The 21,496-nt window shown below is 39.9% G+C and overlaps 1 protein-coding gene across 1 annotated transcript in view; it reads right to left on the bottom strand.

Moving 5' to 3' along the window:
• The window catches only part of ACACA (acetyl-CoA carboxylase alpha), a 237,910-nt gene that overhangs the window by 175,984 nt on the left and 40,430 nt on the right, over positions 1 to 21,496 (bottom strand). Inside the window, exons 4-5 of the mRNA XM_065897277.1 lie at positions 9,265 to 9,397; positions 7,814 to 7,952 (exon numbers count right to left, since the gene is read on the bottom strand). Of these exons, the coding sequence (XP_065753349.1) occupies positions 7,814 to 7,952; positions 9,265 to 9,397 (272 nt within the window). The remainder of the gene's footprint in view (positions 1 to 7,813; positions 7,953 to 9,264; positions 9,398 to 21,496) is intronic.

Below are 21,496 nucleotides of genomic sequence, written 5' to 3'. Positions count from 1 at the left end.
AAAGTCAAAACCACCCATTGTCTCACGACTCAGAGATAATCAGTTCATGCTTTGATATACTAGAAACCATAAACTGCTAACCAATTTAATATATTGTGGATATCTTCCCATACTAACCAAACCACTTCAGACTCTCACTTGCAGTGGGGGTGCCAAATTGCCTATACTCTCACCTATACTGGGTATTATCAATTTGAAATTTTGCCAGTCCTATAAATTTTTAAAAATCGCAATCTATTATTGTTTTGGTTTGCATTTCTTTGATTATCATTGGAATTGAATCTCTTTTCATGTGTTTATTGTTCCTTTTAAATTCTTCTTTTATGGACTACCTATTCATGTTCTCTGTTCATTTTCTTTTGAAGGGTGTCTTGTGCTCATATTACAGGTAGAAACTCTTTGCTGTTCACATGTTTTTCTAGGTTATCGCTTGTCTTTAACTACCACTCACGGAGGTAACCAGATTGCTGTTTTGATATATGTCATTACACCTTTTTTTTTTTCTCTGACTCTACACAATGTACTTTCTTTCTATTATTATATCATGCTATCAGTCTCCTTACAGCCAACTTTTTTCTAAGCAATTGTGCTGGACAGACCCATGATCCTAAGTCTCCAGGTATTCATATCTTAAGTTATCCCCTCTCCTTGGGTGTGGGCACAATCTATGACTTGCTTTTAGCCAAGAGAATATGGCAAAGATGAGGAGATGTCACTTCCAAACTAACAGTGCATAAGAATGTAGCCAATCTTACTGGGACACTTTCCCTTGATGGCTTTGAGGAAGCAGGCAGTCATTTTGGGGTGGCCCACGTGACAAGGAGCCAAGAGCAGTCTCTAGCCAACAACCAGCAACACAATCAGGTCCTCAGTCCAAACAGAAAACTGAATGGTGTCAACAACCATGTTAGTTTGAAAACAGATCCATCCCAAGTCAAGCCTCAGATGAGACTGCAGGCCCAGCTGAATGCTGATGGCAACCTTGTGATAACCTGAAGCAGAAGACCCAGCTACAGAAACTGTGAGGTAATAAATGTCCATTGTTTTAAGTTGTTAAATTTGTGGTAATACTGTTACACAGTAATAGATAAACAGTGTAACAATTTGCCAGAATGCACTCAGACCAATAAATGTTATCCCACAAAATTTTTTTAATGTTTTTATTGATTTTTTTAACATCCTTATTAGAGTATAATTGCTTTACAATGGTGTGTTAGTTTCTGCCTTATAACAAAGTGAATAAGTTATACATATACATATGTCCCCGTATCTCTTCCCTCTTGCATCTCCCTCCCTCCCACCCTCCCTATCCCACCCCTCTAGGTGGTCACAAAGCACTGAGCTGACTTCCCTGTGCTATGCGGCTGCTTCTCACTATCTATTTTAAGTTTGGTAGTGTATATATGTCGATGCCACTCTCTCACTTTGTCCCAGCTTACCCTACCCCTCCCAGTATCCTCAAGTACATTCTCTAGTAGGTCTGCGTCTTTATTCCCGTCTTGCCCCTAGGTTCTTCATGACCATTTTTTTTTTTATTCCATATATATGTGTTTGCATATGGTTTTTGTTTTGTTTTTCTCTTTGTGACTTACTTCACCCTGTATGACAGACTCTAGGTCCATCCACCTCACTACAAATAACTCAATTTTGATTCTTTTTATGGCTGAGTAATATTCCATTGTATATATGTGCCACATCTTCTTTATCCATTCATCTGTTGATGGACACTTAGGTTGCTTCCATGTCCTGCTTATTGTAAATAGAGCTGCAATGAACATTTTGGTACATGACTCTTTTTGAATTATGGTTTTCTCAGGGTACATGCCCAGTAGTGGAGTTGCTGGGTTGTATGATAGTTCTATTTTTAGGTTTTTTTTTTAGTTTTTTTTGTGTGTGTGTGGTACGCGGGCCTCTCACTGTTGTAGCCTCTCCCGTTGCGGAGCACAGGCTCCGGAAGCGCAGGCTCAGCGGCCATGGCTCACGGGCCCAGCCGCTCCATGGCATGTGGGATCTTCCCGGACCGGGGAACGAACCCATGTCCCCTGCGTCGGCAGGCAGACTCTCAACCACTGCGCCACCAGGGAAGCCCCTATTTTTAGTTTTTTAAGGAACCTCCATACTGTTCTCCATAGTGGCTGTCTCAAGTTACATTCCCACCAACAGTGCAAGAGGGTTCCCTTTTATCCACACCCTCTCCAGGATTTATTGTTTGTACGTATTTTGATGACAGCCATTCTGACTGGTATGAGATGATATCTCATTGTAGTTTTTTTTTTTTTTTTTTTTTTTTTTTGCAGTACGCGGGCCTCTCACTGTTGTGGCCTCTCCCGTTGCAGAGCACAGGCTCCGGATGCACAGGCTCAGCAGCCACGGCTCACGGGCCCAGCCGCTCCACAGCATGTGGGATCTTCCCAGACCGGGGCACGAACCCATGTCCCCTGCATCGGCAGGCGGGCTCTCAACCACTGCGCCACCAGAGAAGCCCTCATTGTAGTTTTGATTTGCATTTCTCTAATGATTAATGATGTTGAGCATTCTTTTTTTTTTTTTTTTTGCGGTACGCGGGCCTCTCACTGTTGGGGCCTCTCCCGTTGCAGAGCACAGGCTCCGGACGCGCAGGCTCGGTGGCCATGGCTCACGGGCCCAGCTGTTCTGCGGCAGGTGGGATCTTCCCGGACCGGGGCATGAACCCGCGTCCCCTGCATCAGCAGGCGGACTCTCAACCACTGCGCCACCAGGGAAGCCCTTGAGCATTCTTTCATGTGTTTTTTGGCAATCTGTATATCTTCTTTGGAGAAATGTCTATTCAGGTCTTCTGCCCATTTCTGGATTGGGTTGTCTGTTTTTCTGATATTGAGCTGCATGTAAATTTTGGAGATTAGTCCTTTGTCATTTGCAAATATTTTCTCCCATTCTGAGGTTTGTCTTTTTGTCTTGTTTATGGTTTCCTTTGCTGTGCAAAAGCTCTGAAGTTTCGTTAGGTCCCATTTGTTTATTTTTGTTTTTATTTTCATTTCTCTAGGAGCTGGGTCAAAAAGGATCTTGCTGTGATTTATGTCATAGAGTGTTCTGCCTATGTTTTCCTCTAAGAGTTTGATAGTGTCTGGCCTTACATTTAGATCTTTAATCCACTTTGAGTTTATTTTTGTGTATGGTGTTAGGGCATGTTCTAATTTCATTTTTTTACATGTAGCTGTCCAGTTTTCCCAGCACCACTTATTGAAGAGGCTGTCTTTTCTCCACTGTATATTCTTGCCTCCTTAACAAAGACAAGGTGACCATATGTGCATGGGTTTATCTCTGGGCTTTCTATCCTGTTCCATTGATCTACATTTCTGTTTTTGTGCCACTACCATACTGTCTTGATTACTGTATCTTTGTAGTATAGTCTGAAGTCCAGGAGCCTGATTCCTCCAGCTCCCTTTTTCTTTCTCAAAATTGCTTTGGCTATTTGGGGTCTTTTGTGTTTCCATACAAATTGTGAAATATTTTGTTCTAGTTCTGTGAAAAATGCCAGTGGTAGTTTGATAGGGATTGAAGTGAATCTGTAGACTGCTTTGGGTAGTATAGTCATTTTCACAATGTTGATTCTTCCAATCCAAGAACATGGTATGTCTCTCCATCTGTTTGTATCATCTTTAATTTTTTCATCAGTGTCTTATAGTTTTCTGCATACAGGTCTTTCTTCTCCTTAGGTAGGCTTATTCCTAGTTATATTATTCTCTTTCTTGCAATGGTAAATGGGAGTGTTTCCTTAATTTCTCTTTCCCATTTTTCATCATTAGTGCATAGGAATGCAAGAGATTTCTGTGCATTAATTTTGTATCCTGCTATTTTACCAAATTCATTGATTAGCTCTAGTAGTTTTCTGGTAGAGTCTTTAGCATTCTCTATGTATAGTATAATGTCATCTGCAAACAGTGACAACTTTACTTCTTCTTTTCTGATTTGGATTCCTTTTATTTCTTTTTCTTCTCTGATTGCTGTGGCTAAAACTTCCAAAACTATGTTGAATAATAGTGGTGACAGTGGGCAACCTTGTCTTGTTCCTGATCTTAGTGGATATGGTTTCAGTTTTTCACCATTGAGAATGATGTTGGCTGTGGGTTTGTCATATATGGCCTTTATTATGTTGAGGTAAGTTCTCTCTATGCCTACTTTCTGGAGAGTTTTTATCACAAATCGGTGTTGAATTTTGTTGAAAGCTTTTTCTGCATCTATAGAGATGATCATAGAGGCTGGCATGACATTGAACTAGCCTGATGCGCACTGTGTGTTCTCCTGGGGAAGTTGTCCCTGGATCACGGGACCCTGTCAGTGGCGGGCTGCACAGGCTCCCAAGAGCGGAGGTGTGGATAGTGACTTGTGCTTGTACACAGGCTTCTTGGTGGCGGCAGCAGCAGCCTTAGCATCTCATGCCCGTCTCTGGGGCAGCATGGCTCGCGCTCATCTCTGGAGCTCCTTTAAGCGGTGCTCTGAATCCCCTCTCCTCGCACACCAGGAAACAAAGAGAGAAGAAAAAGTCTCTTGCCTCTTTGGCAGTTCCAGATCTTTTCCTGGACTCCCTCCCGGCTAGCCGTTGTGCACTAACCCCTTCAGGCTGTGTTCACACCTCAGGCTGTGTTCAGTCCTCTCCTGGGGATCTGACCGAAGCCTGAGCCTCAGTTCCCAGCCCCGCCCGCCCCAGCTGGTGAGCAGACAAGCCTCTCGGGCTGGTGAGTGCCAGTCGGCACCGATCCTCTGTGCAGGAATCTCTCCACTGTGCCCTCCGCACCCCTGTTGCTGTGCTCTCCTCCATGGCTCCGAAGCTTCCCCCCTCTGCCACCCGCAGTCTCTGCCCACAAAGGGGCTTCCTAGTGTGTGGAAACCTTTCCTCCTTCACAGCTCCCTCCCACTGGTGCAGGTCCCATCCCTATCCTTTTGTCTCTGTTTATTCTTTTTTCTTTTACCCTACCCAGGTACGTGGGGAGTTTCTTGCCTTTTGGGAGGTCTGAGGTCTTCTGCCAGCGTTCAGTAGGTGTTCTGTAGGGGTTGTTCCATATGTAGATGTATTTCTGATGTATTTGTGGGGAGGAAGGTGATCTCCACATCTTACTCTTCCACCATCTTGAAGCTCCTCTCCACAAAATATTTTTTAATGGGTGCATGGTATTTCATAGAATTGGTGCAACAGATTTTACGTAACTAATCACTAATGGTGGGCACAAGTTATTCCTGGTTTCTTGTTATTTTAAATAACACTGCAATGAATATCCCTGTATGAACGTATTTGCCCCATTACTGATTTTTGTTCCTCAGAATAAACCCCAGGAAATAGACTCTCTTAGTCAAAAGATATGAGTACTTTTGTCCACTGGTGCTCATGATCCCATCCCCTTCCATCTCCTCTAGCTCTCTTGTGTACTGCTACCCCCCGGCCCCCACCCCTGCCCTTGGCTCCTTCCTCTCAGAAACATTCCTAAGTCTCTTCCATTCTGAAAAATAAAAATTCTCTCTTGACCCCAAATTTCTCTTCAGTTACTGCCTTTCCTTTTTCCCTTCTCATCCAAAATTCTCAAAAAACTTGTCCACATTGGCTGTCTCCATGTCTCATCCCATTCATTCCTTATCTTCCTATATTAGTCTGCATACTCACATTGTTCCACCAAAACTATTTCTGCAAAGGTTACCAATGATTAGCTAATCGCCAGACAGATTTTGATTCCTATTTTATTGGACTACTGACACTTTTGAGCCTTCCTTATTGAAATTCTCTTTTCTCATTGCTTTTCTCTTCTGTTTCTCTGACCATTTCTTCTCAACACTGTTTATGGGCCTATCTTCCTGAGTCTATCCCTAAATTTTGGCCTTCTATTAAATTTCATCCTTAACTCTCTTCTCTTCATTTTCTATCTGATCTTTCAGGAGGTAGTGTTAACTGTCATATATTTGCCGATAATGTACACTCTTAATCTCTAGTTCTCATTATTTCTAAGTTCTAGAAGTACATATTCAATTTTTTGTAGGATTTCTAGAATCTTCTTGTATCACATGTACTCCAAACCTGTCTCCCCACCAAAAAAAACCCCCACCTTGCTCTTATTACTATATTATCTACTATTTTGCCTTTGTTGATGGTGCTAACATGAAAAACAAGACCATCCTTGACAAATACTAGATCATGTCTTGTACTTTAACAAGCCACTTGCAGTTTCCAGAAACCACTATGTCACACCTTCAAACATTTGCATATACGTTCTTTCTGCCTGTAATACCTTTATCTTCCCCCTAATTGCTTCACTAACTCTTACTCATTCTTGGCTAGGTAAAACCCATTTCAGAAAGCTCTCTTTACCCTGTTAACCCCTCTTAACCCTTAACCCAAGAGCAGGGGCCAGAGTTACAATGGCTCATCTCTGTGTTCCACAGTACCCTGTGCATATTTCTATTATAGCACTTAACTCATTGTATTGAAATTATTTGTTTCCTAGAGCAAGATCATATCTTATTAAACTGTGGGTCTCCATGTTCATTGAGTGAATGAATACATGAATTAAAAGGAGCACCAAGGAGAAACAAGGAAAAAGAAATCATGCAAGGTACTTTACATTTATTATACACAATTTCATCATTACAACTATCCAGTAAAATAGACATGATTTTCCTTTCATATATACGAAACTGCAGCTGAGAGGTGTTGAAGGGTCAATCTAAATGATTTCATATAACATCTATTTTCCAATAAATTGGTGCCTTCTTCATTTCTAAAGATAATAACCCTTACTCCTTAGGAATAGTCTTAATATCATTGTCTCAATATAGAGAGTACATATAAAGACTAAAATAGCTTTAAAAGACAGCCCTTTAAAGAGCTAATGTTGGATTTCCCTGGTGGTGCAATGGTTAAGAATCCGCCTGCAAATGCGGGGGACATGGGTTCGAGCCCTGCTCCAGGAAGATCCCACATGCCATGGAGCAAATAAGCCCATGTGCCACGACTACTGAGCCTGCGCTCTAGAGCCTGCGAGCCACAACTACTGAGCCCGCATGCCACAATTACTGAGCCCGCATGCCACAACTACTGAAGCCCACATGCCTAGAGCCTGTGCTCCACAACAAGAGAAGCCACCACAATGAGAAGCACACGCACCGCAATGAAGAGTAGCCCCTGCCCACTGCAACTAGAGAAAGCCCGCGTGCAGCAACGAAGACCCAATGCAGCCAAAAATAAATAAATAACTTTTAAAAAATAAAATAAAATAAAGAGCTAATGTTATCTGTGGGTACTCTGTCTTAGAGATTATACTTTAGTGATATAAAGTATGAAGAGGAAGGACTAGCCACGACCTCTCAGCTACACCAATAGTCTTTATCTGCCTCTCTCAGATGGAAAACCATCTAAGCAGAGAGAATATGCCAAAGAGCCTGCAGAGTGAAACCTATTTGGGTCCCAAGAGGTCTCCCCCTCCCAGGAGGAGGGGAAAAAACAATCTTAACCTTAAAATGCTCTAAAATTCAATGTAACTCATAAGGTAAATAGCATTTCCTTCCAAACGTTTCTACTGACACATGCTAAAGAATGTGGCTTAGCAAACAACACTGAAAACCGGTATCGACACTTTGGTTAAATTTCTACCTATTTTTACTTAGAACACAGGCGTCTACGTTGAGGTTAAATATAACACAATCCTTGTCTATGCCTACTATCGACACTTTTTAAAAGAGAAATCCTTGGGTTTGGGAATCCCCCTGAGTTAACATTCTTCTCCTTAAAGGCTGTGCCATTCAATGTTTTATGCTTGAGGATGATGCTTTCTTAATGTTCATAACTTACCTGCATTGGCTTTCAGGTCTTCAGGTGTGACCATGACAACAAATCGGATTGCACGTTCATTTCGAAACATCTCATAAGACCACCGGCGGATAGACCGCATGCATTTCACTGCTGCAATGCCATTGTTGGCAATGAGAACCTGGTAGAGTGGGAACATGGGAATTGGAGAGAGGTAGAATAGACAGGCAAAGACAGAGGAAAAGAGATGAAATCACTTGTGTAGATCTTCCTCTGAAAAGCCAGAGTTTCAACTAGGAATTTGTACTGTTGGTCTAGGCATTTAGGAACAACTCCCACATGATCAAGGGGTATTTTAAGATGTTAGCTAAGCAAATACTTCAATATGTGACAGCTAAAACTTACTCCTTTCTAACTTCATTTCTTGAAGGGAAAAATCAGTTAGTCAAATCTTATGAGTTTGTGAATTATTCTACCATACCTACTTTTAGGGAATAGAAGAAACAAACGTCAGGGGGAAGATGGATATAAATAAGGCTGGAGGAAGATTCAACAGTGTAGTGTCATGCACTATTCTCTGTTGTAGTGAAACAAGGCACAGAGTCCTGAACATGTATAAGAATGCCTATACTAACCACCACCTCTCTCCAAAATGCTGAATCCAAATGCCTTAGAATTGTGCAGACCACCCCAGAAAGAACGGTCACAAGAAAAAGCGTAGAAGGATCAGTGATCCTGAGACTTCTCTGTTAAACAAACCTTTCACCTCCTTGCCTGTCTTGCAATCATCACCCTGAGGATAACATAGGTTGGGAGACACGTAATCTCTACTCATTGGAAGACTAACAGGAGTGCACCGCTAAAGCAACACTTTTAGGACAAAGAATATAGGTCCCCATCCTTTAATCTTTTAATCACTGCAAGCTATTTCAACCAAGTCATTCTCTCAGCTCCAATATGGTTTAGATAAAAGTGACACAGATTAACTCACAACATTTCAAAACACCTGTAATCTCTTTAAGTATTTCATGTGGTATATTCCCTCTAAACATCTCAAATTCCTGGCGAAACCCAGTAGGTTACACTGTATCAAACTTGTTGAAGCCTTCTGTTCTGGAACTCTCTCCGTTCCCTTAGCTCTAAACCCAGTGTTAGGACATGTTACCTCCTCACCACCACCCCACAAGCTAATCAATTTCTCATACCCTCTCAGATCAGTGCAACTCAACCCCATAAAAACCGCAAGATCTTTCTAAAAGCGCTTTATGGGTGCTGCCTCATCTTCTTACTTAGTTATGACTAAACTGTCAGTGGTAAATACATATTACAGAAAATAGTGAAATTATTTAATAGGATGCTAGGGAGGCAGAAAGGATAATTCTGCAGTCTCAGAAATTCAATTTAAATATCGGTTTTGAGCAAATCTAGACAACAAATCTAGGCATTAAATCTCATGTGCTTTTGAAAAAATAATTTAGCAGGTTATAACTTACCTTCTCAATCACTTTATTCCCACCAAAACGAGTAACAAATTCTGCTGGAGAAGCTACAGTGAAATCTCGCTGTGAGTCTATTTTCTTTCGGTCTCGACCTTGCTTTACTAGGTGCAAACCAGACATGCTGGACCTGTAAAAATAGAGAAATCATGAAAATCTACAGATAAGATTTCTTCACATCATCTATCTCCCCTGGAGACCTACTTTGCACTATCGGACTTATAAGAGCACTTCCAATTGCACCCTTGTGAAGACTGCATGGTAGCAGACCACATACTTTTTATAGAGAAGAGAGAAAAGAAAATGATCTTTGCTTGTGGAAATTTAAGAAAAAAAATAAGTGTTCCTGAATAATAAAAGACAATATTAAGGTTTACCAACAGATGCCATCATAAAGAGATAAGGCAAAGAACAGACTAAAATGAGATGGTATAAATAATAGACTCAGAGTGACTGTTAAAAGTTAAAAAAACAACCCACAACAGTTAGCAAACCTGTTTCTGGATTATGATTCTGACACACAGATGACCTTCACCTCTGTATCTCTAACCTCCATTTTTCTTATGAGCTGTAACTCCACATTTTTAACTGCCTACTAAATGTTTTACTTGGATATTCCATAGACGTTTCAAAATCAACAACTCCAAAAACAATTTATTTACAAGGCATTTACAAGGCAATTTATTTATAAACCATATTTCATTGATCTTAAGATAACACTTCTTTTTTTAGCTTTTTAAAATCTCTGAAATTGGTATGTATCTTACAACTGATGGTGTGCTTTATTTAACTGGCAGAATTTTTTTCCTCAGTGGTACATTCAATAATGGTGCCTCTAACAATCAATGGTGTTTTAGATTAGATAGTGGTGGAAACAGCACAGGCCTGCTTTAAATTCCAGATCTTCACCGAATAACTTAAACTTGCTAAGCTTCACTTTTCTCTTTGTAAATATGTATGGTATTCACTGTTCTAGGTTTTTAGCTATTGTCTCTCAGCTGCAAGCCCACCCTTTTATCCTCTGCTCTATGACAACAGGGCTTAACACCATGCAAACTTGTTTGATTCCGCCTATAGGAAGGCAGAAGGGTTTAAGAAAAAAAAAAGAGAGAGAGAAAGGGATTTTCTTCTTATTTTCCAGCTATTATCAGCATTGCTCCACAGGAAAACAGAGTTAATTCCAGTCTCTAGCATCTTTCAGCATTCAGGAATAGCCGTGATGTATTCCCTTAGAAGGACAAGGAGCAGTGGGTTGTGGCTCCTTGGCTGTCAGAGTACCAGCCCTGCCATGCTCACTCATCCTCTGGGCTACCCGGCCTGGGCCTATCAATCACCTGTCAGGCCAGGCCTCCTCCTCAGGGATCTGAGAACCAGCTACTCAAAGCTTACTCCCAGAGATCCAAGCACCAGCCCCTCTCCAAGCACCTTGGGCCCTCTCCAAGCTTGTAGGTTCTGGGAATACTACCTCTTCCCGAGGGGTGGTAGCTGCTTCCTGCAGATATTAACCTTGGGTTACCTCAGCATGTCTTTTTTGTTCTTTTATTCTTCTAACACCCAAGTAACCAATTTTCACAATTGAATGTCTTTTGTTTATAATACCTAATGCAGTTTCTCTTTCCCTGAATGGACCTTGACTCATAGCACTGATAGACCTTCTGAAAGGGTGTTTTGAGGACTAAATGAGATAATGGATATAGTAAATAAAATCCTTTATACACTATTTAACAGACAGCTGCTTTCTTCTGTTTCTATTTTTTCTTCCTTTCTCCTACACTTTAACCTTGCACTCAAGTAATTTCTCTCTTCAAAATAAAAGAGTATGATTAAAACCTTCCCACAAAGAAATACCAGGTCCAGATGGTTTTATTTTTATTTTTTTTATTTATTTACTTACTTACTTATTTACTTATTTATTTATTTTTGGCTGCGTTGGGTCTTTGTTGCTGTGTGCAGGCTTTCTCTAGTTGCAGCGAACGGGGTTTACTCTGTTGGGGTGCGCAGGCTTCTCATTGTGGTGGCTTCTCTTGTTGCCGAGCATGGGCTCTAGGCCTGTGGGCTTCAGTAGCTGTGGCTCGAAGGCTCTAGAGCGCAGGCTCAGTAGTTGCGGTGCACGGGCTTAGTTGCTCCGCGGCATGTGGGATCTTCCCAGACCAGGGCTCGAACTCGTGTCTCCTGCATTGGCAGGTGGATTCTTAATCACTGCGCCACCAGGGAAGCCCCAGATGGTTTTAAAAGGCAAGTTCTACTGAACTTTCAAGAATCGTAGCCTATCAAACTTCCAGACAGTAGAAAAAGAAGTACAACTCCCCAGTTAGAGTAATACTGATACCAGTACCAGACAAAGATGTTACATGAAAGGGAAGTCCAGGGCCGCTTTACTCATGACCACAGTTGCAAAATTCCTAAAGACGATATTCTAAATAGGTGTTGGGTCAAGGATAGGCAAAATATTAGTTAAAAAGTATGTTACTCCACAACCAACTTGAGTTTGTCCCAGGTAAGCAAGGATGGTTTAATTTTAGAAATGTAAATGTAAAACTGTTAGATTTCCTAGCAAGTGCAATAAAATAAAAAAATTAATAAGTACATTAGAGACCTGAGGGCTGCCAAGGAGGAAGTTAAATTATATTTATTTGTGAATGATGTAATTTACATAGAAAACAAAAGATTCCACAAATTATTAGAAATAATAGGAGGCCTTAGTCAAGTGTATAGATATATGATTAATATATAAGAAGCTCCCAAATATTATATATAGATTATAAAATTAAAAACAGATCATAAAGGGCTTCCCTGGTGGCGCAGCGATTGAGAGTCCGCCTGCCGTTGTAGGGGACACGGGTTCGTGCCCCGGTCTGGGAATATCCCACATGTCGCGGAGTGGCTAGGCCCGTGAGCCATGGCCGATAAGCCTACGTGTCCGGAGCCTGTGCTCCACAACGGGAGAGGCCACAACAGTGAGAGGCCCGTGTACCGCAAAAAAAACCAAAACAAAACAAAACAAAAAACAGATCATAAAGTTAAAAACTAAAATATACATAGTTTTAAGACATACATATAGACACAAAAAAACTATGTAAACAGAGAAACAAAATAATGTGATGAACATGTGATTAAGGGAAATGACTACCTGGGTGGGGAAAGCAGGGAGAAGGTTTATGGAGGAGAGACCATACGGTTAGAAAGATGTAGGTGATGGCCAAGGATCAACCTTTAAGTGGTGGGTTTTCAAATTCCTTTTTACACTATTTTTTAAATTACTAAATAAGTAACCAAATAAATAAAAAATAGTGGGTTACACATGGACAAATGAGTATGTCTTGAACCAAAAATTATGGTTATATAATTCTATACACTGAGATTAAACACACACACACACACACACACACACACACACACACACACACTCCCCAGAGATCAACTTTCAGTTTCTTAGGGTGAGAGAGACAGAGAAGATATAAACCTAGGATAAATAAGGAGATGCCTGAGTATAAGACAAAAAGGGAAGCAAAATCTTTATCGATAAAATTAAGGTGGGAAAGGGATTGTTCATACGTTTTCATCAATAGTTTAGAGATAACAAAGGAATGCCCTGAGGGTCACTTGTAATCAAAGAGGTGAGAAAAACAGAAATATACCTTACTTTTAATGATGGGATGAGGACTTCCCTGGTGGTACAGTGGTTAAGAATCCGCCTGCCAATGCAGGGGACACAAGTTCAATCCCTGGTCTGGGAAGATCCCACATGCTGCGGAGCAACTAAGCCTATGTGCCACAACTACTGAGCCTGTGCTCTAGAGCCTGTGAGCCACAACTACTGAGCCTGCGTGCCACAACTACTGAAGCTCACACGCCTAGAGCTCGTGCTCCACAACGAGAGAACCCACCGCAATGAGAAGCCCGCGCACCGCAACAAAGAGTAGCCCCCTCTCACTACAACGAGAGAAAGCCTGCGTGCAACAACAAAGACCCAATGCAGCCAAAAATAATTTTATTTTTAAAAAGATTAAAAAAAAGTAGATGGGATCCTTCATATAGCCATGTTCAGAAGTTAGGCACCATGCTAAAAACAAGAGGATCAAGTGGAAAGATAGAAAAGATCTCAAAATCTTTACCTCTCACCTAGCTGTTCTCAGGAAGCTACCAGAGAATGTTGTCTTCCCAAAAGATGAAATAAACCAAGATAAAGGAAGACAAGGAATGCAAGAAATAGAGGATCCAACACAGAAGAGAAGGGAATTCTCTACATGATTGTTCAAATTGGAGGACAGACTGCTCCAGGAGGGATGTCTCCTTGAAAAAAATGGACAGATCACCTATTGTATTTAACCAAGAAAAACAAAATAAAACTGTGTATGTGTGTGTAATTAATATATATATGTGTATGTGTATTCTGTTTGTATATGTTTGTTTTACATATATAAAATAATAAACCAAAGTTATATATATATTTATACATATATAAATCATTTTATTGTATATATATTAAAATATACAAAATATATAAGTATATATTATATATAAAACAATATATAATATGTATATGTAAAATATACCAGTTGTTTTTTACTTATTTGACTCTCAGTGGAAGATTTGCTTGGTTTATCCCCCAAAGGATGGAAGAGGTCAAGTAAAAAGGAAAAGGAAAGGATGACTGTTTTAAAGACACATTTTGCCAAATCAGTGTTTTTCATTTGTTTCTATATTTTCCAGGGTCTATTTAATTTTCAGGTAATTTTTATCAAAATAAAAACTCCAGTTTGCAAATACAAGCAAGCGACCCTTAATGACTGCCATCCAGCAAATCATTCAGGTCTTTTATGTCGACCCTCTGCTGGAGAGGCACAGACCTGCAAGAGTTCTGAAGAAGGCCTGACTCATTGCCTCTTCAGCGTGAGTTCTAACAGCAGGAAGAAGAAAGATTCGGGATAGGAGAGCTTGGCACTCTCAAAACCTCCAGTCTGGCTGCCTACTGTCACACGCCGGGACAATGACAGCGGCCACCTTTCCTGGTCCAAGAGACAGAGTCTAAAAAAGTTTTCTGCAAAACTACCTTCAACAGGATGCTACCTACCACACAGAATTGATATTTTCCTTCAAAATAGATGAAGAGACGTCACTCTTGAAAAACCAGCCAAGAACAGTGAGCAATTTTGGCACAGACTACGTGAGATTCCTTAACGAAAGACCAGCACACAGCAAGGTCTGTGCACGGGTGCTTGTTTTCAACGCAGCTACAATGTCACACATGGTCTCGGGTATCTTTGGTTCAAATTCTGAGTGTAAAATAAAGGTTTAGAAATCCAGGAGCAAATATGAGCGTTTTAATTCATTTCCTTAAAAAAAAAAAAAAAAAAGTTTCCTATAGACACAAGAAAATCATCAAATCAGATTGCCCATAAATTCCAGGGCTTAGCTGTCAATGTCTTATTGTTTTTTAAAGGTATATATTGCCCAGATACGGCACTCTAAAACTTACCTTCGAAGCATGTAATATCTCATCTCCTTATTTTCCTCCGCAGAACCCTCCATATCAAGATGGCAAAGGAAGGGAGGCTTTTTCTTCAGATGTCGGCCTTGTAAACACAAGCCGGAGTTTGTCCTCCTGCTGCAGGTGCTTAAAACCCAGGAGGACAAGACATACTGTGCCTACTTCTTGGCCCTGCTTCAGTCAGAGTAGAGTATTCCTGATGGCCTCAAGCTACAGTCTTTTTGTGTACTTTGTCCCCAATTTCCATACTTCCCCTCCTGTTTGCATTTTCTCCCTACACTGGGCCCACACACAGAATTAGTTGATTTCCCAAGGGGACCGAGAGGAAAGGGGGAGAAATATAAAAGCTTGTATAACTAGAAAGTAGATCTCAGCAGCTCTGCCTTAGCCGCAGCAAACGTGTTTCAACAACAGTCACTTTCTTCTGACAGTCACCAGAGAAAAGCTCCACGGCCCCTCCAGGCTGCCAGGAGCACATGACAGGGAGGGCCCAGGGCAAAAAGAAGACAAAGTTTACAAGGACAACTATGCCAAGAAAGTAATGGGGTCAGGAAATCCAGAGGGAGGAGGACAGCACAGCCTAAGTAGGTAATTTCTGAGATCCAATCAAAACAAATAATACTGATTTTCAGACTCCAAGAGTGGGGAGAGCAGGTCAGGAGAGAAAGAAAGCCAGTCAAAAGGACGAAACATGCCACTACTGAGGAACTCTGAATAATGTGGGAGTCACAACTCTAATTCTCAGGCCACAGCAGTGGTGTCCACACACACACACACACACACACACACACACACACACACACACACACACAAACACACACACACACACAGACACACCCACACCTTTTTAAAAAACAACAAAATCTAAGATCTTATTCACTAAAATTTGAGAATTAAGACTGGAGCTGGTACAAATGGGATAAGGAGAAGATGTGGATAAAATCCCTGAAAGGAAAAGGGGCCCAGAAAAATATTTTAGACACAGAGGTCTAATCCAGTTTAAGCAGGGAAGAAAAACCCTGCCTAAAAAACTACTGGGACACATCTATTGCTATGCAAGCAAATTTGCCACAGATAGACAAATCACTTAAATAAATAAATGGTGGCTGAATGTTATACAGTAACACAGTCCTGTTTTAGCTTTTAATTAAGTAGATATTGCTCAGGATATTGCTCCCTTGTAATGGCAGAAAAGACTGCAACAGCTAGAATCTACAGAATCACAATTTCCTGAGATAAGTCATTAGGAATGGTATAATCCACCAGAGTCATATCTAACCTGATTCATGCACCACAGAAAAATTCTTTCTCACCAAAATGTTGAATACAAATGGTTAATTCTTATCTAATGCCAACTATGCTGAGAACCTATTAACCTTCCAGGGAAACCCTCCAAAACAGAAGTACACAAATGACCTGGAACACAGATGAAAGATGAAAAATCAAATAGAAGATAAATGATTAAGACAAACCTTGATCTTAGGACATTCAGGTGACCCAAGGTGAAAAGACTCAATCAGGACACTCGCTCAATATGACTATTAGGCATAATAAAAAATGGAAGTCCTGGATTGGTTTCTGGCCTGTACCACTCTGCATCATTCCTTCCATACTATGTTAACGTCTGATAAAGTCAGTCAAGTTTGCTTCCTCCTTTAAAGAAGCTGATGCAGAGGAGTCCTCCTATCTTTATGTCTCTTCAGGGTAACATGTCTCAAAAAACAGAGCACTGAAGCCTTTGTTCAGAACAATTACAGTGACCACAGATGTAGAAGCAGCTCAATTTTACACACATCTAACTGCCAGATGTAGGCAGTTCCCAAAAGAGAATCACTCTCTGCCTTTGTTATATAAGTTCAACATTCAAAAAGCAAAGCATTGCATATAGAATAAAGCAGGCCATTTTGCACTTGATTATATCAGAAAATATACCAGAGTCACTCTCAGTAATCAAGTTTGTGCTTCCTTTTCACCAAAGGGATCTTTCTAAAACAACCAAACACTAACACAGCACACCCAGATCCAAAACAAAGCTAGTGTTTCTAATCTTTTATGGATGCTGCTCCCAATCCTCCTGTAATATTAGAACAAAAGAAAGAAAAAGCCACATTCATTCCTCCAAATTCAAAGCATCCTCATTTTAATCTAACATGAAAAGAGAGTGTCCAAAGTAGACACGTACCTGGCACAAAATCCAACTAGAAGCCCACACTGATCCCAACATTGTAACATGCCAAGCACCAAGGATGACGTAGCAGTTTATCCGGCAGACTGTGATGCATTAGCTAGCCTGACTGCAAGGCAGTCTGAGTTACACTGCAGCACGCACTGTGAGAGACTGTTTTACACTGGGGCTTTTCCAAACAAAGAAATCTTGAATCAAGGATGTACCTCTTTTGAAAATCAACTGACCATATATATAAATAGATTTAGCTGTGGACTCCTAATTGTGATTCACTGATCTATATGCCTATCCCTGTAACAATGCCACACAGCCTTGATAACTGTGGCTTTACAGTCAGTTTTTGAAATCAGGTAGTGTAAGTCTTCCAACTTTGCTTTCCTTTTCCGTAATTGTTTTGTCTATTCTAGGTCCTTTGGGTTTCCATGTAAATTTTAGGATGAGTTTGGCAAATTCTAGAAAGAAAAAACAAATCCTCCTAGGATTTTGACATGGACTGTGAATTTAAAGATCAATTTAGGGAAAATCACCATTTTGACAATATTGAGTTTTCCAATTCCCAAACATGGGCTGTCTCTCCATTTATAGGCATACCTCATAGATATTGCAGGTTTGGTTCCACAATTCACCACCACAATAAAGTGAATATCGCAATAAAGCAAGTCACATGGATTTTTTGGTTTCCCAATGCATGGAAAAGTTAGGTTTACTCTATACTATAGTCTACTAAGTGTTCAATAATAACATTATGTCTACCAAAAAATGTACATACCTTAATTTTAAAAGATTTTATTGCTAAAAAATGCTAACCATCATCTGACAATGCAGGGTTGCCACAAACCTTCAATATGTAAAATGCAATTATCTGTGAAGTGCAATAAAGCGAGTGCAATAAAACAAGGTATGCCTGCATTTAGACACTAAGTTTCTTCAATTTCTCTCAGCAATGTAATATAATTTATTTTTATTTTTATTTTTTGGCTGTGTTGGGTCTTAGTTGCAGTGCACAGCCTTTTTGCTTCATTGCAGTGTGCAGGCTTCTCTCTAGTTGTGGCACGTGGGCTCTGTAGTTGCGGCGCCCAGGCTTAGTTGCCCCGTGGCATGTGGGATCTTAGTTCCCCGACCAGGGATCGAACCAGCATCTGCTGCATTACAAGACAGATTCTTAACCACTGGACCACGAGGGAAGTCCCAGTAATATAATTTCTAATGGACAAGTCTTATACTTTTTTTGGTTGAATTTATTCCTAAGCATTTTATTATTTTCATTGCCATAGTGAATAAAACTATTTTAATTTAATTTTTTGCTTGTTCATTGCTAGCTAGTATGCAGAAATACAACTAATTTTTGTATATGGATCCTGTAGCCTGTGACCTTGCTAATCTCATTTTAAAATCCTTAACAACTTTATTGAGACATAATTCACATACCATATATTTCAGCCATTTAAAGTATATAATTCAATGGTTTTTATTATATTCACATGGCTGTGAACCATCATCACAATCAATTTTAGAACATTTTCATTACCCCCAAAAGAAACCCTGTACTCAGTAGCAGGCACTCCCTATTTCCCCCAAACCCCTCCCCAGTCCTAGGCAATGACTAATCTACTTTCTGTCTTTATAGATTTGCCTATTCTAGATATTTCATATAAATGGAATGATATCATATGTGGCTTCTTTCACTTAGCATAATGTTTTCAATGTTGTAGCATGTATCCATACTTCATTTCTCTTTATGGCCAAATAATTTTCCACTGTATGGCCATACCACATTTTGTTTATCCATTTATCAGTTGATGGATACTGGGTTATTTCCACTTTATAGTTATTATGAATAATGTTGCTATGGACATTCATGTACAAGTTTTTATGCGAACATATGCTTTCATTTCTTATGGGTATGTAACTAGGAATGGAATTGTTGGAACATATGGTAAATATTTAGTTTTATAAGAAATTTCCAAATTATTTTCCAGACTGGCTGTATCATTTACATTCCCACCAACTATGTACAAGTTTTCCAATTACTCCACATTCTTGCAAACATTTGGTGTTGTCACTAGTTTTTATTTTAGGCACTCTGACAGTTGTATAGTAATACTTACTGTCTTAATTTGCACTTCCCTAATAGCTAGTGATTTTAAACATCTCTTCACATCTTTATTTGCCATCTGTATATCCTCTTTGGTGACATTTGCTTCTTTTAAATTTCTCTCTCCTTACTGAAAATATTATTTATTGATTCATTGTTGTCATACTTTTAAAAAATTCTTTAAACATGCTTTCTTTTGGTTCGTTGAATACATTTATGATACCTGATTTGAAGACTTTGTCTGCTAATCCAGCATCTAGACACTCAGAGACAGTCTATATTGACTTTTTTCCTAAATATGGGCTAACTTTCCTATTTCTTTTCACGTCTCATGATTTTTTTGTTGAAAACTTAACATATTAAACAATTTATTGTATCAACTCTGGATTCTGATTTCTTTTACCCATGAAGATTGTTGTTGTTACTAATGCTTGCTTGTTTGTTTTTCTTTCTTGGCTTAATAATTTGCCTGGGCTAAATCTGTGAAATCTCTCTCCCCCAAAGTGTACAATCACTGATGCCTCAGCTCAATTTCTTCTTATCATGTGCTTTTATGTTTCAACCTCCTTCCTAAGGTGTTACCTCTATGTCTGCAAAACTTAAATGTCAGCCAGTGATTAGGCAGGGGTTATACCCAAACACCTGAGGCCAGTAAGGCTTTTGTACTCCGTTTATGTGTCTGTGTGTAAGGCAGGGTACCACATTCAAAGGTCAGGACATTTTCAAGTATGTCCTGGCTTTAACTTTCTGCTGAGCCCTGTCATGTCCACTCTGTGCACGCACGCAGGCTCAACCAGCAATATGCTCACCCCAACCACAAACACACCTCATGCTAGTAGAGTGGTTGGCCCACCTCTCTCATCCCCTGCCAGATGGTCACTTCTACTGACAATGCCACTCGGGAGCATGGGCATCATCCACTACCCAAAAGGAGTATGCTCCCTTCAACTGCAGCATCAAAAACTCCAGCCCTTATGGCATACCCACAGTGGCAAAACCTCCATGCCAACCAAGCTGAGGGAAGGGAATGGGAAAAGTCCTGACAAGAACACCACAGACTCCTACTGTTCTTATTGAATTTCAGCAGTTTTTCAAATATAAACTTCTCTCAGACTGTTGTATGTCTTATAGTTGATTTTAAGGCTGAAATGGTTTTGTCAAGCTTCGTAGCTGCTTTTTGGGATTAAGGATTTGTTCATCTCCTCACTAAGTTATAGCTGGAAGTCCTGCCTGTTTTATCTACTTTTTGAGATGTAATTTCATACAATAAAGTGCAAAGTCTTAATTATACACTCAATTAATTTTACATATGTACATATGCACATAATCAACCACTCCATTAAGATACCAATTATTTCCACAGTCTCCGAAAGCTCCAGTGTGCTTCCTTTCCAGTCAATATCTTCCCCAATGTAAACACTATTCTGAACTCTATCACCATCAATCAGTTTTGCCTGTTTTTGAACTCCATATGTATAGTGCCGTACTGTATGTATTTGATCAATATTATGTCCATGAAATTCATCCATGTTGTGGCATAGCAGTAGTTTGTTCATTTTCATTGCATGTAGCATTCCATTGTGTGACTACTGCATGATTTATTTATTCTATTGGTGGACATTCTGTTTTTTTATGAATTTTGACTATACTTGAACTTGGTTTTTGGTGGACAAATGCACTCATTTCTTTCGGGTAAATAGCAAGGAAAGGACTTGCTTGTTGACAGAGTATATGTATGTTTACGGCTGTAAAAGATACTGCCCAAATACTTTTCTAAAGTGGTTGTGCCTACGTTTATTCCCATTAGCTATGTATGGGACTTCCATGTGTCGTACACCCTTGCTAACACTTGACATTGTCAGTCTTTTAATTTTGGCCTTTTTGGTTGGGATGGCAATTAATTCATAGTGATTTTTAATCTGCAAATCCCTGATGATCAATGATATTAAACAGCTTATTTTCATAAGCTTATTTGCCGTCCAGGCATCTTCTTTTGTGAAGTTCAAGTCTTTTCCTTATATTTCTATTGGGTTGAATGTCTTCATAAGACATTGAAATATCTTTTTCTCATTGATTTATAGGATTCAGGATTCTGACAGTGAGATTAATTAATATTCCTCTTTCAGCAACTGAGAACAATTAGGCAAAAAACATCAAGGATACAGAAAAACAACACAATTGAAAAACTCAACTTAACTGACATGTATAGAATTTTATAACCAACAAATACAAAATACACATTCTTTGCAAGTGTTTATAAAACTTTACCAGAGAACTCCCTGGCAGTCCAGTGGTTAGGACTCAGCGTTTTCACTGCTGAGGGCTCAGGTTCGATCCCTGGTCAGGGAACTAAGATCCTGCAAGCCACACGGCGCAGCCAAAAAAAAAATCCAAAAAACGAAAACAAACCAAACCAAACAAAAAGAAGTTACCAAAGTAGACCATATGCTAAGCCATA

Source organism: Phocoena phocoena, chromosome 19 (genome assembly GCF_963924675.1).
Source record: "Phocoena phocoena chromosome 19, mPhoPho1.1, whole genome shotgun sequence".
NCBI classification, from domain to species: domain Eukaryota; kingdom Metazoa; phylum Chordata; class Mammalia; order Artiodactyla; family Phocoenidae; genus Phocoena; species Phocoena phocoena.
This window is presented reverse-complemented; position numbering and strand designations above follow the sequence as displayed.